The sequence below is a fragment of the Dermacentor albipictus genome, chromosome 3 (assembly GCF_038994185.2).
Source record: "Dermacentor albipictus isolate Rhodes 1998 colony chromosome 3, USDA_Dalb.pri_finalv2, whole genome shotgun sequence".
In the NCBI taxonomy this organism is placed as follows: domain Eukaryota; kingdom Metazoa; phylum Arthropoda; class Arachnida; order Ixodida; family Ixodidae; genus Dermacentor; species Dermacentor albipictus.
Window position 1 is genome coordinate 46,478,529 of NC_091823.1, and position 18,308 is coordinate 46,496,836.

General features: G+C 48.3%; 1 protein-coding gene across 4 annotated transcripts in view; it reads left to right on the plus strand.

The window, feature by feature from the left end:
- brat (brain tumor) overlaps positions 1-18,308 on the plus strand; it is a 127,077-nt gene that overhangs the window by 63,276 nt on the left and 45,493 nt on the right. The window contains exon 1 of one of the 4 annotated variants that reach the window (XM_065426977.2): positions 405-918. The exons of 2 other annotated variants lie outside the window; for them this stretch is intronic. In XM_065426977.2, the coding sequence (XP_065283049.1) occupies positions 859-918 (60 nt within the window). In that variant the 5' untranslated portion in view covers positions 405-858. Of the gene's footprint in view, positions 1-404; positions 919-6,260; positions 6,604-18,308 lie in introns of those variants that run through there. One more of the 4 variants, XM_065426978.2, reaches the window with a different exon arrangement.

An 18,308-nucleotide genomic window follows, 5' to 3' on the forward strand; every position in this document is an offset into this window, starting at 1 on the left:
AGGTAGCAATAAATTTCAGCGTCGGTCACGTTCCACGCAAATAACTGGATGCGTGCGCAGGTGGTTTTGAATATACGCACACAGATTGTGCCGTGCTATCGTAGTCGGCGCCGTTACGCGTTTTGGTGAAACCATGTCGATGACTGCGGAACAAATTTTCGTAGTCGCATTTGGGAACAAGAAAACTTGGTATTTGGAGTATTTCGTTACTCGTGTGGTGTGTTCGTCGCGTGGAGAGAAGGGCACCAACAGATTGTGAGAAGACGGGGTAGTACGACGTCACTTCCCATCACGTGGCCCGGTGTTTTGGAGGGACGCTTCCGGTAGAGGGCGCCGCGGCTGCGGCCCGCTGAAAGAGGGCGAGAGGGAACGACCCCTGCGAAGGGAGGACCGGCGCTGCTGCCTTGCTGCTGCTGTTGGCGCAGCGGCGTGCGTTGTGGAGCGGTGGCCCTCTCCCCCCCGCGCTCCCTTCTTTCGCGCACTCGCGTTTCGCCCCTCCCTCTCCACTCGGCAGGAGTTGAAACCGGCCGAGTAGTTCGCTCGAAGGTGCACGTCCGCGCGGAAGCCCTGCGCTTTCTGTCGTTGTGCGGACCGCCGCTGCGGCCGTTGTTGTCCGAGAGAGAGACGCGTGCTGGTGTATGTGCGCGCGCTCGCTTGCCTGTCGCTGAAGCCCAACAGCCCCCGATCGAGGAGTCTCATTTGTGTCGACGAGGATGTGTCGCCACCGCCGTGCCCGGAGGCCCCGTCGCGGATGCGGTGATTGGTGACGACGACAGGCGCAGACCCCACCGCGAGCTCACACGAGACCGTTTGTTGCTGTCGCCGCCGACGCGCTTTCTTCACTACGTGACCCCCTGTATGTGCGTTCTGTGCGACCAGGCCGCGGACGCGGACATGCTCTCAGAAGTGGACCTCATGGTAAGTGTGCGCTGGTGCTGGCGCGCCCACCACACCGCACATCACGTGTGCTTTGCTGTGCTGGGCGGCGCTCGCGGCTCGAGAACTCGCTGACGCTTCCGGCGGCGGTCACGGCCCTTTGTCCGCAGCTCCCGCGGGCCGTTGCGGAGCGCCCTGTTCGAACTTGTCCCGCGCCGTGTTGTTTGCGTGGGCCGGCGGTGTGCGGGCAAGCCGTGCTGCTCTTTCCCACCCCTGGACGCGTCTGGTGGCAGCCGCGTGTTGACCTGGCACGATCAAGGGTCAAGGATATTGTGACCTTGTACGGAACAGTGACCTTGGCTGGCCGTGGTCTCTGGTTGCGGGGTCGACGCTCCTCCCTCCCTCCCCGTTGCGTGGGCCTTAGGCCGCACGATTGTTCGCGTTTCCAGCACGAACCTAAAGGGAGAGGGGGAAGAGGGCGGCTGCACCATGTGTGGAGTGTCAGGCGTCAACCGTCACTTGCATGTGTCGTGTGATGGTGCTTTGTCTCCGATTGCAACACGGTCGCACGAGCTTGTTTACATGTGATGGCTGCGGGAATGGACTCGTATGCAGTTTTCACATTTCTGAGTCTTTCCTACGCTTCAAGAGGAACGCGGGGCGTTTGCTATCATAAGTTTGCTACTTAGGCCGACACTCAGTGTGACATCACGGAACTCTTCGCAAAATTGAGCTGAAATCCGCACGTTTGCCTTTTCTGTTTCTGTGCACGTGATTTTCTCGAATGTTGAAGTCGCGATTGTATTTTTAGTGAAGTTTCATATAGCATTCGATGCACGACTGATATACGGGACGGTGTTAACACGGGCGAATTTGGAAACTGACATACAGCCCGAATAACTGTCTTAATTCATTTCAGCCGCGTAGACGATACGAATGTGCGGGCAGTCCGACCAGAATTGTAATGCGACTCGGGTAAACTCGGAACGAACGTTAAGTTGACAACAAAAGTTGTGATAAGGGACGGCCTCACATGAAATATGTGTAGCAGACGCTTCGGGTCGTTGACTGTCCTCGTATTCTGTTGGTGTGCGGTAGTCGGATGTCGATTGTACGTCTGCTTTCTGTAATCTAATCTGGTAGAAACATGCATAGAGACAGAATGGGACTTACTGTAAGCGTTATTGCCGCACGCGATAATGGCAGGTAATCACGAGATGGAAAACATTGTCGTTTACCTTATTGATATTTTTCTTTCGGAAATAGCCGCGATAGCAACTGCTGGCAACTTTTCCAAAGCTACAGTCCACCTGCAGCCAACTGTACTCATATTCTTGCAGTCATTGTTGTACCAGCTCTGCTCTGTCGCACGTGGTTTCTTGTACACAACTTCAAATTATGGAGGTGGTGGTGATGTCGCTGTAGGCGAGGTTAGCCTAGTATACATAGCCGGCAATTCTGCCTGAGCCTCCTATGAGTTGAGAGGTGCGTCACCAGGTGTCGATGAGCCCCGTATCTCGCAGGAATGTAATCAGCAGTCGTTGCACACTCTTCCTGATTGCCGCGGGCCCTCCGGGGAAAATGACGTATTCAAAAGTCCTGCGTGTAAGAGCACTGTTGGCAAGCTGTCGACCATCGCTTTTCTTTCCGTGTCGGAGTGCGGGCATAACAAAACGTAATGTTCAATGTCGCCGACATCACCACAGTGGGTACAGAGTGGGGAAGCGCAACGTCCAGTGTTACAAAAACCAAGCCGGGGTGTACGCGGAGTCCGTTCTGTTGGGGTACAACAGCGTTGCGTCCTCACGAGTAAGTCCATGATCACACAGGCTTGATATGGGGCATTGTGGATCGCCCAACAGTGATGTTCGCGTCAGCATCTCGTTTCAGTGCACGATTGGAGCAATCACTATCCGGTCATTATTCGTTTCCGTGCAGCTATATGCGTGATTTCGCGCAGATAACGTCTAAGCGCAACCGCATAGTCGCGCCGCTTCAGTACAGTAAATTCTAACGCCTCTACAACGAACTGACTGTATAACGAATAAATAAATCTGTCCCGGCTTCATTGTGAGCTGTGCAACGCGAGACCTTTACAACGAAGTGACCTGTCTAACGAATGGTTTCATAGGTCCCAAAACTTCGTCACAAAGGCGTTCGACTGCAAATGTCGACCGGCACCACTTGTCAACTGCTACAGCAGTTGACTACAGTGGTATAGTGCTGTAGCAGTAGACGAAGATGGATTCTTGGAAGTGCAACTGCTGTTGCATATGTTGCACATTGGTCTATGTGTACAGAGCTCTGCATACAGCGTGAAGGAACCCCAAGTGGTCTAAATTAATCCAGTACCTTCCACTTCTATACGGCGTCTCTGAGCCGCCGTGTTACGCCGGGGCGTGAAACTCGATTGATCAATCAAATCACATTAGTTTAACAAGCTTGTCATACACGCAACCTACACAAACTATGTTGTAGGAAACGTTTGTGAACCGCTTAAATTAGTGCGAGCCGGCTCTGCCAGGGCTATCCTCCTCGCCCTTAATAGAACACCGTTCCACCGCCACCGCCCCTCTCAAGTGCAGAATTCACGAGCCATAGCCCGCTAACATTTAAACAAAGCGGCACCGGCTGCGTCCAAGGCGGACTCCCTGTAGGTGCATTGACATGCTGTGAAGACGTTTCCTCCTCCCTGCAACAGCAGCAGCCAGGCCCGTTATCGTGGCGAGTGCAGAGGAGCGCGGCCGCCTCCTCCCACGGCCCCGTCCGTGGGGCCCCCTTTGTCGCTCTCTGCAATCGTCGGCGGCTTGCGGAGGCGATCGCTGGAACTCGAGCAAAGGAAGGCAATGCGCGCGGATTCTACTTCTGAGCCCAGCCCCGCGGCGGCCAGAGTTGCCCTCGAGGCCTGGGAGGAGCGTCTCATGACCTTGACACTCTGCTGGTCGTGCACCTTTTTTGGGAACTGGCGCTCTCCTTCCTACCCCCTCCCCCCCCCCCCATTTCTGCGCTCCGGACGACGACTACGGCCTTTCTCCCTTCAGGTTTTTCTGGCAGGTTCTTGCCCCCGCCGCAGCTGCCAAAATGTTGCCCGTCCCACCCCCGGACGCGTTTTTATTTTTTTTCCCCGTTTTCGCTGCTTCGCGGAATTCCTCCTCCGCACGTCTTGTTCCGTACCCTTTGTATGTAATACTTCCTTTTCGTTCAGCTACGGGCATTTCTCCTCTGCACCGCTTATGGCACCTCCGGACGCGCCTTTTTTAAAAGCGCGATCTTTATTCATTCTACTGTGGAGGGAAGTGGACGTCCAAGTTGTCCCTCGTTAAGGTTTTGCTAGCGATAACAGGGGGAGACTTCGCACGACGCCTAACTTGTACATATATGCTGGCGAATGTGGGCAACAATGGAATGACGCGCTGGGACGGGGAGTAAAACATCCTTATTATAACGCCCAGTCAGGATATCTTGCGTTTAGTCGATTTTCTTTTCGGCTGCCCTTCAGTAATCGGGCGGATGGTACTGCATCGCGAATTGGCGTAATACGAATTTTGTCACCCTCTTTGTTTTCCTTACGCAACGACGCTGCCAATTCTCCGCGCGCGGTTAAAAAAGGAAACAGCGCACGTTAGCGCAGCCGCGATGTCGCAAACCGAGGCGTGGCAATGCATGGCTGCGCGCTTCCGCCTCTCGCGCGCGTGTTGTGTAATGGTCCCCGTTTAAATTCTTTGTGTTGCTCTAGGCGCCCTGTGTCGTCGGGTGTGTGCGTGATATCGCAACAATGGCACCGAAACGGGCGAGGGTTGGTGGCCGTGCAGGGACCGCAGGGGCCAGGTTGGCAGCCTCGCGGTTTGCCCGCTTCCTGGGCACGCGTCGCTCCCTGAGGAGGCGAAGCGGCAGCACTGACGACCGCTGCCGTTTCTTGGCGATTTTCTCTTGCGCAGCGAAGGGTTCGTTCTTCCTTGGTCGCCTGGAAGGCGGGCTTTCCAGCAGCGCGCTCTTCCTGTGTGGTGCTGCCGCCCTCTCTTCGGGAGCGCTGCCCTCCTCCCCCTCCTTGCGTGTGCGCTAAAGTGTGCGCGCGGTTCTCGCTCGCCCTCCGGCTCCCTCGGGGTCGACGGCACCGGCGAGTATCGATCGGCGTCTGGTCTGGCGCTGAGCCGACAGCAGCGCGGAGTGAGCGCGCGCGCGTTTCGACGGGTCTGGGGAGCGCTCCGCCTCGTCCTAACCCTCCTCCCTTTTGCACCGTTGTCCCTGCTGCTCCTCGTTCCCCGTGGTCGCTCGCTCACTCCCTCCATCGCTCTGGCCCCGCGCTGGATACATATTCTTTTTCTCCTTGCTACTCTCTCTTCCGCTAGGCAGTGGCATTGGCCGCCGCGCCGGTCCTTCTCCTGCGCTCCTTCGTCGCGTCCGCCCTTCTTTCGCTCCTCAGAGGGGGCTCTCCTCCTCTGAAGAGTGGCTGCGCCTCCTTGCCCTCCCGTGTTTCGCGCTCTCTGTTTTCCGGCTTGCCCTTGAACTTGGAGCTGGCGAGCGTGGCGTGGCTCTCTCCTCGCCTTTTCTTCCTCCTTGCCATCTTGTATTGCTCCCTCCGATGGCGCGAAATGCGTGGTCGCCCGCCTGCTTGATTGCACCCCTAGCGTTCATATATTCTTCAGCGTTCTAAGCCCCTCCGCGTTCAAGGTACAATTTCGTTGTATTTTCCTGAATAAGAATATATATTTTTTTCTATCGTACGTGGTTGGGTACCGAGCTACTACGTTGGCTTGACGGTGCACCTTGCTCTACCAGCGCTTGAAGACGAAAGGGGGAATATCACACAGTACGCCATCACAGGCGACACCCTGCTAGTTTTTCCCTAGGCAGCCCGGAACATTCGAACCTAGGGAAACGCCGGGAAATGGTTGGCGCGCTTTTCATTAAAAAAAAAATGTCACTGTTCCGCTTTTTGGCATATGCGGTAATGCGTAATTACACTACCTACTTTCTTTTCTGTTACTGTCGCCGTGTCGTTAATTTGGTGCCCTTTAGTTGAAGTTCGCCTCGGCGGAAGCGGTTCCTAACCGATCAATATCATAACTTACGTTTCCCCTTGCCACTCGCTTACAGTACTTCTCTGATGATAGTGTGTGTATTGTTGCTCTCCATTTGGTTGCTCATTGTATTGGCCGAAAGTTTCGTTGGTCTTCATCCTCTTTGACTGTTATCGCGGCAGAAGTCAAACAGTGGCGTTTTCGGGACAGACAGGGCGAACCAAGCAAAAGCAGCATGTCGGGGAAGCCCGTGACAACCATTAGCCTTAGTGGCAATCAAAAGTAGTAGTAGTGCACCCCGTCGCGGCCACGTTCTCGTCCTTTAACTGTGCCCTCAGCGAGCCGCCAGGCGGCGTTCCACCTCGAGCGTCGTCCGGGAAGCTCGCGCTACCGATGCTGCTATGCCCCCTGGGGCTGGCGCGCATCAGGGTCGTCGTTCAAATGGTCTAGTGCGAGGACATCGGTTGCTGCCGAGCTCCCATGCCTATCGACGAGGACCTTAACGTCGGTCCTTTGTGCGCTGCCAGCCCGCTCGCCGACTGCCGCAGCCACGGCCCGGTCGGCGCCTGACGGCCGCCGCACCCGCGCACGCTCGACGAGCCCGGCGCGACGATCTTGCTCCCCGGTTCCTCCGGTTCGCGTTGCCAGCGCGCCCGGGGGGCCTCCCATGAGCTGCCCGCCCACAGCAGTCTCCTGCTGTCGCTTCGTGAGTCGATGCGCCACCTGTCTGCCGTCGGCGCCGTACGGTCGGGTCTTTGTACTTCGAGAAAGAGGCGGGTCACGTTGTGTTTCGGTTTCGCTCTCTCCGTTTGACAGTACTAGAGAAGTGCTCTTTTCGAAAGTACAGCGTGTCGTTCCCTTCTAGAAGTTTTCGGGTGAAATTTTGGGTGCAGAAAAATGCAGGGAGATTGGTTACTTCGTGGTGCCACTGTTTGTTTTATCGGGGCCCAGTGGTCGACTGTGCGCATTGTGAAAACATGACGTTTGATAGACCATGAGCCTTATACCCGTCAAGCGGTCAAGTGCACTTATGGGGAGTACACTTCGGGACCTTGAGTGACACTTTAGGCTACGCGGTGCTAAGCGGTAAAACAGCGTACTCGCTAAAAAAAAAAGGCGACAGACTAAACTTGTGTTTTTTGACGATGTAGAATAAAAGAAAACCAGAAAGTGTGATGATTGCTTTAGTTGTATCATAAATAAAAAACAATCTTAACATATTTACTCAACAAATAACAAAAATGTTTTTGTCATAAGAGCGTTACAAGTCAAGGCCGGCCAAGACGAATGCCTAGCCAATCCAGAACAAGATGATGGCTTGTGACGAGGCGGCATTTCATCCTGCTGGAACAGAATATCAGCTTCTTCAAGGAAATTGCTGGCAGTTACTAGGCTTTCGGAAACAATAAAGTTATTCGCTTCGCGCGACAAAAGTTATTTTCGTTTAATGCCGCGGCGGCCTTGCTGCAACGACAGCGGGCTCAAACTTACTGAAGCTGCCAGCCAGCTTTTCAGCCAGCCCCTTCTTCTCGGCAAGCACTCGCATAGCAGATTCCTTGTTGGCGTTGCATATTCTCCATGCACGGGCGCGGTGGCGCTGCAGAAGTCGCGGGGCGCCTTTTTCATTGCGGGGCTGTTCTCGTCGAGACGATTGCATTCATCAGGCTGACTTAACGCGCAGCTTGTGCCAATGTCAAGTCTGAATTGCCCGTGCTGTCGCTTTCCGTGTCGTCCTCATCACTGTAGTTAGGCGAGACTACGGCAAGAACAGATGCAACGATGGCGAAAAGTCGAACCTCGTAGCAGACATCTTTTCGCAGTCGCAGCAGCGTCTTCGCATTCCAAATGCCACGTACCGTAGTCAACGGTAGATCCCTGGCGCGTGCCAACGCCGATTTGTTCGTGCCACGTTCGATAGCACGCTGTTCAGTTTTTCTTCCGTGCTGAGCGCCCGGCGTTGTTTTATGCGAGTTTCGGCATGACGTGAGTCCTAGCTTGCACGACGCCACGCAACGCTCTCTCGCACGGCGCCGAATGATGTCGATGTTGGTGTGGCTTTACGCGCAAACGCACAGGGCGCTTGGAGGCCATTGTTCAGATCTCTGAGGCTGCTTGTTTTCGTACCGGGCCGCACGACGGGGACGACGCGTCGCCGTGATTGCGCGACGAAAATTGCTAACACTACGTGTTAACCGATACGTAGGCACTGAGATGGTACAGTTTACAGGATACAAAACGCATTATGTTAAATGGCCGCTGAGTCGGGGATACGACTTTACTACTTTTAAAACGAAACTACTGGTAAGGGAGTACCGGTTCAAGATTTTACTGTACTACACGACTAGATTGCCAAAAGCACGAAATGACAGACAAGCAAACATCGCACGTTTTTATGTACGTTTCCGCCATGACACAAAAGAAAAAGCTTGCATTACATATTTCTATTCCACATTGCATTTAAAAACTTGTTGTTGTCTCACCTATGATAATCTGATTTTTTTTTCACAAATGTAATCAGACGTTAACATTTGGTCGTGAAATATTTGGTTAGTTTCGAATATCAAAAGAAACAGTATTCAATAGTTTCTTTTTAATATGAATTGTTAGTGTGCAGTATTCAATGTGTATTAGAAACTTCAAATATTTTTACTTTTACTTTCTTGCCAGCAGTAAATGTCACTTTAAGGCAATTAAGTTAATGTTTGGACCTTACAATTTCTGCTGATAGCCATCTCTTGGGTATGCACACCAGCATACATTGAAATGTGCTCATGAGGAAGTACTTTGTATAAAAACTTTGGAGTGCCAAATTGTACTTGTTGAAAAGTCAGTTCCTAAACAAATCTGAAAGCTCATTGTTAGAAGTGTGAACCATGCCAATATCACAAATGTCCGTGAATACACGATAATGTACATATGTTTTACATATATTTGTTCACTTTCGGATTTAATTTGGGGTTGTAGTACATCCAGTGTCAAGTCTTTGGGGTGTGGGTTCCACAAAAAGTGAATTCCTACTTAGTTTGGGCATACGGTGTCTAAATAAATCAACACTGTGTTCGTTTCATACACCGCTGCTGGCTGCAACATTGTATTTCAGGCTATGCTCCACGACCTTGCAGAAATCCTGTAAACTTTTGAAGCCAACAGTGCATAATGAATGTAGCAAGCTAAAATTTCACCATAACGGCTCATCATGCCATTTGGCAACTTTTAATGAGATGTGACAAGTCAAGTTACATGAGTCCATGTGTTCATGCCAGAAAGAGTGCAACAGAGGGCACAAACAAAAACGGCCATTCCTGGGACAAATATTCCTTTACAGGCTGTGGTACGTCGGGGTGCATGGAGAGCTTGTCAGCTTAACATATTTTCTTCCACTCTAATCAGTCCACTCTAATCATCAACATCCGTGTTCTAATGCCGTTAATGATATGACATGTGCTACTCTTTCGTAATCGTTCCTCTTTAAGACAGCCTTTGTCACTGCGTGTGAGGGAGCTTAGCATTGCAATGGATGTCCCACTCCTCGAACATCGTTTAATGCCTCCAGCTAAGCTGCTACCAGCTTGGGATTGGCTACTGATAGAATGTGATCTTTTCTACAAGTTACAAAGTACGCTCCAGAGATCGAAATCCGAACACATTTCCTAGAACTTCAGTACAAGCACTCCTACACGAAGCTCTACACAGATGCATCAAAGTCGCATGCAGGAGTGTCCTGTTCAGCCGTTGGTCAATCCTTCTCGAAATCTGGTGTACTGCATCTGGAAACAAGTATCTTTAAAGCTGAGGCCCATGCTCTATTGGCTGTGAAGCATATGAGGAAATCAACTCCAGAAAGCAGTCATATATACAGACTCCCTGAGAGTCATGAAGGCCCTGATGTGACTTTGTAAGAACAAAAATCCCGTACTTAATGAGCTCTATTCCGTCATGTGTAAAGCATACATATCTAACCACCATGTCATTATACGCTGGGTGCCTGGCCATAGGGTAATGCATCGAGGGTAATGTTCTTGTGGATCATATGGCCATATCAATTGCATCGCAAGCTGTTAATCCTACTGCTACTGTCCCTGTTGCAGATCTGAGGCCTTTCTTACGAAAGAAACTGCGAAACCACTGGTGATGTATGTGGGACGCAGAAAGAAATAATAAGCTGCACGTGATAAAGCCACAGTTAGGTTTCTTGCCCTCTGCAACAAAATCGTGCTGAAAAAATGTCCTATTCTGTCGTTTCAGAATAGGACAAACATTTGGCACCCATAATTTTCTACTCATTGGAAATGAACCTCCAACCTGTGGTAGATGCGGGGAGAGGCAGACCGTCCTCCATGTCCTCCTGGAGTGTTGGAAAGCTGAATCTGAGAGGAAGAGACATTTTTCATTGGCATACCAGCAGCACATCCCTCTTTATCCTATCACGCTTTTTGGTCCAGAACCGTTTTTTGATACTGTTAGTCCTAGGTTTTCTGAAAGATGTTGTCTTGCATGTTATTAGCCCCATACGTTTGTAGCGCTTCCTCTCTTTAGAGGATGGCACTGCAATAGTAGTATTGTATAGCACATGCCTCCAGGCCCTTGTGTTTCGAAGGCCCTGGTGAGGCAGCAGTGCTCTAGCCAAGTTTTTCATCCTACATGTTTTGTATACCGTACCATTTTTTAACAATGCATGATACACAGCATAGTACATGTCATCAGTCATTTTTATGAACTTTACAGCGACTATTTTTAAGGCCCCTTTACAGCCACGTCACATCAACTTCATAGAACTAATCACTCCACTGCGAAGTCACTAACACTGGCATGGCTCTCTTTGGCCACAACTGGCCATTGCACCAGTAAACATTCATTCATTCATTCATTCAGGCTGTGGCTTGTATCAAAACTTCATGGAGATGCATTAGAAGAATACATTGTGTATGTAATGCCAATATTAATGCTTGCATAATTCATTTATATGGTTATACATTTAGCATCTCATGCTACTTTCTACCTTCCTCCTTTTTATGTAATGCCTATTGTGTTGAAAACACAAGGAAGGCGGGAGATGGAAATTCAAGATGATGAGCAAAACGAGAACAATGTAAAAGCGGGAGCAAACGTTTCGACTAGTATACTTGTCTTTTTCAAGGCGACATATGCTTTCCTCGACACAGTATATACAGGTAGAATTTTTCTAAAGGGGAGAGGAGTTAAGGCAGGTGGGTGCGACGACTGAGGGGGTGTTCAGCGGCGAGGGTGTAGAATTGAGAGTACAGGAGTGCCTTAAAGTGTGTGCGAGTTAGTCCAGTGATTAGCATACGTTGGGTTGCCAGCTGCACCTACCTGCAATGTTCTGAATTGAATCATGACCATTACTGGAGAGACAAGGTTCGTTTCACTCCATAATTTTATGAATGTTAAATGTTGAACTCTGGTTGATCTTCTGGGTTCTTTTAACTTTTGTCGGATTGATGAGCCTATTGTGAATAGCTTAAAGAACGATGAAAAAGCATTCATAACTTATGTAGTGATTAAGTGAAGTTAAATTTTATTTGGTAACTTTTCTGTGATACTTTCACATTCATAAAATGTAGCGTACAGTGCACATCCTGTCACCATACTCAAGAACACTATAATATGAGAACAAGACTGATGGGGAGGCTCGAAATTTTATTCTGCCAATCCTTAGTTTCATTCGCTTCTACTGGTATAGCCAGGTTGTCTTTCGGATTGATGTACCTAGAACATGCTCTCTGTAGCCTTCTGAAACCAATCGCAAACTGTTCACTTTCATGACTGCTCTGTTTGTCTGGTAGGTGAAAGTTCCCCTCATGAAAGATTATTCTCTGCTATTATGAAAAAAATACTGTGTGGCAAATATTTTTGAGTAGTTGGATTTGGCCCTCAAGATGGATATTTGTGCTGGCTTTTAAACTTTCTTTGTGACCCTGCTCCAGACTCTTACGCCCGAATGCAGAGATCTAACTTGGCTCGAACTTGACTTCTGGCAGTCTGAAGACAGCTTCGTCGCGCGTCCTAAATCAGGCTCGAGCTTGCAGACAACTTGCGAACGACTTGGCTGGCTCGAAGTCAGCTGAAGTTTCAAGTCTGCTCCTGGCTAGCTTGAAACTGGCTTTGTGCGTTATTCCAACCTGGCAGCCTCCTGAATGAACGTCGTGCGAAGGTTAGCTGCTTTCGAGTTTGCTTGCCATGCCATGGATATAGCATTTTCAGAGGCGCCGCCCTTGCCGAAAATTCCGCAACCCGCCCTACGTGACCGAGGGAATCCGATGGAACTGTACGACGAACAATTCCTTGGTCGCTACAGATTCACGAAAAACGCTGTGCGACAGCTTCTCGCTATGTTGCCTATCTGGGAAAGCTGGGACAACAGAGGACAGCCTGTGTGCCTCCCATGCTGCAGTTGCTGAGGGCTGTGATGTTTTACGGTGCTGGCATGTTCCAAACAGTCACCGAGGATCTGGTCCGCATTCCTCAGTCAACAGTGTGCCACACAGTTGGAAAGATGACTCTGTTGATCGTGAAGCACCCGTGCCTGTGCTGGTGTGCTTCCTGCAGTCGGGTAAAGATTGATTGCGAGCATATTTTTTCATCTCCAATGATTACACATGCCATCACTAGTTATTAGCGCTCATGACCATACTTACGCTTGGCATGCCGAACTGTCATGCACTCATCCACCGAATACGAAACATGTGCATGAGCACAATAAAAAGTAGCCCAAATGAGCCAGTCATACAGTACATGTGCGCTTACGAGTTTTGTGGCGCTCTTGCTTTTTTTTTTCGTGGCTTCCTCTTTCCGCTTTTGCTTCAGCTTGTTCCAGAATTTTTTAAAGTTGCAGGTGATCACGCCGCGTAATCGCGTGGTTGGCATTATATTGCTTTGCTATTTCTTTCAATGTCTCGTTCTTCTTGGTCAACGATGCGACATCAGTTTTTTTGCATTCCACAATATGCTTGTACTCGTTCACGAGTGCCGTCAGCAGGCTCTTTTCGTCTTCTGTAAAACGGGGTGCCGTCTTGTGTTGCCGCGCATTCTCTTGGGAGCAGAGCGTATGTGAATGCGACATTTCAGCGTCAAAGCCTATTGACAGGACAGCAATTTCGTACCAAATGCGGCGCGCGGCCGTCGCTCTAGCCCCACAACTTGTTTTCCTAACAGACGACACTTTCCTAGCAGACGACATGTGCTGCCAATTTCCAATGTCTATGATTATGTCGCACTCTCCCTGTCGTTGTTCTTGACAAAGATTCCATGCGAAGTAGGCAAATCGTTTGCACATGTCATTTTATTGATTTTGTTTATCGGGTGTTGTCATCCATATGGGTCCGGACAAAGGACTCTACGGCGCTCGCTACTCCTCGTTAGCAGCACATTTTGCAGTATTTTGCTTGTTAATAACTCCGGCCTAGCGGGTTCGAATAGGTTGGCCTCTTCTTCAAAGGGTCACGTAGCCCAACCAGAAGACCGGCCATCGCCTTCCTGCTGGAATGCCTATAAGTGAAAAGGGACGCGCGAGCTCCCTCAGAATCCCACTGTATGCCTCGTCTCGGCCTCTTGCACCTGGTTGCCGGCTCAGACGGCGCATGAATGCCTTGTGGCAATTGAGAACAAAAGCCGTTGAAAGACCACCATACGAACCAAGCATTTCGTTCACTTCTCTACAGCCAGTTATACAAATGTGCGACTAGACCTCTCAGTTAAAAAGAAGCTAAAACCAAAATAAATGTGACCATAAAATTAATTTGCACTCAAATACACTGTCACCTAAAAGTGGAGCACCAACTTGAAAAAATGGTGACACCTGCAACTTAGTGTGCCCAAAACACCGAAACTTGAAGACCACTTAAACCCGCCGGTAATGGGCGCTTTCCGCAAGCAGTGCTGTGCATCGCAGCAGTGGACGTCGCTAGATGGAATAAATTTACCCAAACTATACTTTAGCACTTATGCCCTGGTAGAAATTTGGAAAGATGCATACTTTTTTTTTTTGCTGTACAATGTGCCTTACGCTAATAAATTTATGATTAACCTCGAACACAGACGAGCAACCTGCTTTTGCATTGAAGCACAGTTTTGACTTGACGAAGCAAGTCAGCTTGAGCGTCTATGAAACATGAAAGCCGACTTGGGCGTTTTGAAGTTTGCTTCTTGCTTCGGGCCGACTTCCTCGAGTCAAGCCCAAGCACGATCCAAGTTAGATCTCTGCATTCGGTGGTTATTTTACACTCTGTTGATAGATGGCTTGGTGAAGAGTAGGCCAATGATGTTAAATCCTTTCCTTCTGCTTGCACATGGTGTTGCCCAGGTTGGCTTATATGCACAGCATTGCTTAGCTGTTGCTGTTTTACTACCTTTCTATGTCTTGAAGTTGTTGGGCAAATGTTTAGCTTGCCCTTGTCTGAAGATGCACAATTACTTTTTCGTAGATGACCTTTTGTATTCCTGTTAGACTTGACAGACATAACAAGTTAATTGTGTCTTCACATGCTGCAAGTGAGCTGAGGGAATGCAGATGAGCTCATCTTTGCTGCTCAAATCTCCTTATTCTCTTTGCATGTATGTGGTAATTGAAGAGCCTAGGCACTTCCCTATGTCTGCATAGACTCGCCACCTTTGTGTTGCTTGTCTTTAAACACGCCTAATAAGGGCCCTTTGTGATAGTCCAGTATTCATTTATTTCATATGAAATGAATGTTTGTCAGCTGCCACATATAAGATCTCGGGTATCAACTACCACCTTCCAGGTCATGTAACAGATCATGGTGTCAGATCTTGTGTAAACCAAGTAATTGAGCAAAATCTATGTAAATGAACTTAAAGTGAAATTAGTTGCATTACAAGGGAGCCAGGAAACATCTTTCTGGATTGTTAATACAGAGCCTTAAATATATAGCCACTTACTGTGGTGGACTTGGCTTTGGCAGTGCGCCGCTAAGCCAGAAGCCGTAGGATCAAATCTCAGCCCTGGCGACTGCAATTCGATGGGGTTGAAATGCCAAAAACGCCCATGTACCATGCATTGAGTGCATATTAAAGATCCCCACATGGTCAAACTCCCCTACTGCAATGTGCCTCATAATCAGATCATGGTTTTGGTACGGAAAAACCCAGAATTGAATCTTTTCTTTTTTTTTTAATGTAGCCTGTACAGCATTAAGGCAGCGCAGGCTCTATGCCCTTCAAGTGCTCTGTGTGCAATTGTGTTCATGAAGATTGATTAAAAGTAAAAGAGCTGATAAATACATTTAAAGCATGTTTCTAAAGCATCTTAAAACTCTTTTGATTGGATTTGTGCTGCAAGTTTGACTGTATAGTGTTTCAGTAAAACTAGTTGGAATGTAGACCGCTGGGCATTTGCTTTCATTGTAAGGGCGTCGTTGTGTATAGGCTTTACTTTCATTGTCTTTTGTGATGTTCTACGTAGCACTGCTTTATTGCGATAGCAATTATACAGCCATTGAAGGGGCATTATGACCATTGCTGCTACTGCTGTCATGCTGTTCCGTTGATGGCATGCGTGTGGCTTGCACACAGAGCATTAGAGGTTTTCAAACGACACATGAAGGCATTTTGCTAGAAAAACAATGAAGCGAAGTAGATCCACTGTCAGCGATGTGCTCAATCGCCTTGATGGCAGAGCAAGGACAGCATTTTGCCTCTCAATGTTGGCAGGAGCATTGTATGCCTGCCGTTGTATGTCCATTGGCGTTCCTGTGGAGCTGCTGTTTGTTTGTCCTGATCTGAACAGTAAATGTCAAGCTAACATTACCTAACATTTCACTGGGAGCTGACTAACGCCGATGAATACTTTCGAATAGTTTTCTAATAATGAATAGTCATATCACAATTTTTAGAAATGTTCACATTTCATTCTTAAATTCAGCAAGTTTCTGTCACTACATGAGTTACGAAGTGTTGCTTATTAAAAGCACAAATAGGAGCATTAGGGGCAAACATATTTCTTCACATGCTCGCTGCTCTTCAGAGAGTGCAAATGATTGCTGTGCAGCCTGTAAAGTATGGCCTCCTAGTAAGTGACATAGCCTGCTCCACTATACGAGCTCTCATATTTTATGCCTACACTATACCCATGGGGTTGAAAATTTAGCATGCTTTTACTCCAGTGTTATGTTCATTTGGGTTCAGTTGACATTTAGAAACACTTGAAAGATATTAGAAAGATATTTGCATTTACAAATAGTGTCTACAACTTGAAGACTGAATTGAATAGGACACTATTTGATTCGTTATTTGAATGTTTTGAATATCAGCACAGCCCTTATTATTAATTGATGTTCACATATCTAACATTCCTCCTACGAAGTTCTGGCATGGAGTTCAATGTCTGCAAAACTTGAATTCATTCTGCAGCTCTACGCTGTCTGTGATTCTGAAGACACAAGAAATGTGGTGAAACTAAATTTTCTGAGGACATCTTTAATTGGCTAGTAATCAAACTATTCTATGTATCGCCAAGAAAGTGTACAATGCAATCAGGCTCATCAAAAGAGTAACTAACTCTCAAGAAGCAGATTAGTTCACGGCTTTGTGCTATGTCACTTCGCCTGCGTAGCAGCCATGCATGAGTGGCAGAGATCCGAAACAAACATACTCAATGCATTGTTAAGGAAGGTAATCGAGGTAGCTCTTGAGCTACATATATACACGGAAACTGAGACTCATGCAGTTAGGGCTGCACAATACATTGGATGAAATAGCTAAGGCACAAGAAAGGGCCCAGTTCATTACTCTTCATCGCACGATCAGGAGGACACATCCTCAAATGTATTGGTATACCAATTGCAGCGCAACATAATAACCATAGATAAATTCCCAAAGATCTAGGGAAGAATATCAGTCATGCCTGTTCCAAGGAATGTTTGCCTCGTTCATGATGGGGGCAGAAGTCAAGCCAGAGTCAAAGCCCTACTAGAGAAAGCTAAAAATCGGGCTGAAGAATGTTTGTTCGTCGATGCGGCTTTGATGTCAAATAGACGAGCTTTCACAGCGGTCCTTCTGAATGGCAAAGGTGAAATCATCAATTCGGCTTTCACGTACACCACACAACCAGAAATTGCAGAACAGGTAGCCATCACATTGGCACTTTTATACCCAAAGAGGCCCAGAATCCACAACGATCCTAGGGCAATCGTTCGAGCATTTGCCAAAGGAGTCATCTCTAGACAAGCCCTGGGAATTCTTGACGGAAAGCTCGTCAAACCCCACACTATCATCTGGTTTTCTTCTTATATGGGAGAAATCACCAGTGCTCCCACAAACCTCAATGAATCTGCCCACAATGCTGCACAAGGACTTGCCAACCGTGCAGCCACAAGGCAAGAAGATGCTGAGGTTCCAAATTACTGGGACCACCTGCTCACGTACAACGAGCTGGCCAAGCACTTCTACCTAGGACACAGGGTCTTCCCCCCTCTGCACAGTAAACTAAATAGAGCTCGGGCCATTATGCTAAGGCTCTTGCAAACAAGAACCTATCCGAACCCGCTTCTAACCAAAAAGATATATCAGGAGTTCTCTACACCTACAACATGTCATAATGTAATGACACCATAGATCTTGGTCGTATGCTCTGGCGTTTCTGCGCATTACGCAGCGACAAGGACTACACTGAAGAGCAGTGGGACGCAGCTCTATGCAGTCACGCATTTGAAGAACAGCTATGGGCAGTCCAAGGGGCCCGTGAAGCGGCCGACAGGCTTGGCCTTTCATTCCCAACATAGGAGCGCCCTGTTTCGGGCTAGGAAGCTAGTGCGACCTCATGGACCACAATAGTTTTTCCATCCATCCATTCATCTTTAATTGGTGCTTGAAGGGGACATATTAGTCAAACCCAGATATATCGAACTCGAAGGAGGAGATTGAGTTCGATATATTCCTTTATGGCATGTGCTGCCTTGATATTCAATGCTTTGACAGCATCAGCATGGCGAAACAGGGCTGTTTCATCCACATAAATATTTCCATGTGATGCGAGAAATGATTGCAGTCTCATTAGAAGTGCACTGGTAGGGTTGCGGTGCAGTGAAGTGTTGAATATATCGAATGTGGCAGTGAACAGGAGTTCAATATACGCATAGTACTGTGCTATACTTTTGCATGGGATTTCCAAAGGGATGTTACAACGGTTCAATATAGGCAATGATTTGGTACACCTCGTTTCAGTATATCCTGGTTTAATTGTAGTTTTCTTATGAAAAAGCATTATGAGCAAAGTTGTGAAACGTAATATGCAGATAGAGGTGCACATTTTATGCTTCGTTTTGTCCTCCTGCAAGTTCTAGCAGTCGCCTCCTTACGACAACCACCTGTTCCCATCTCACTTGGATGGCAGAAATTTCTGAGTCATATGCTCCTTGTGCTGGGTGCTTGTTGTGC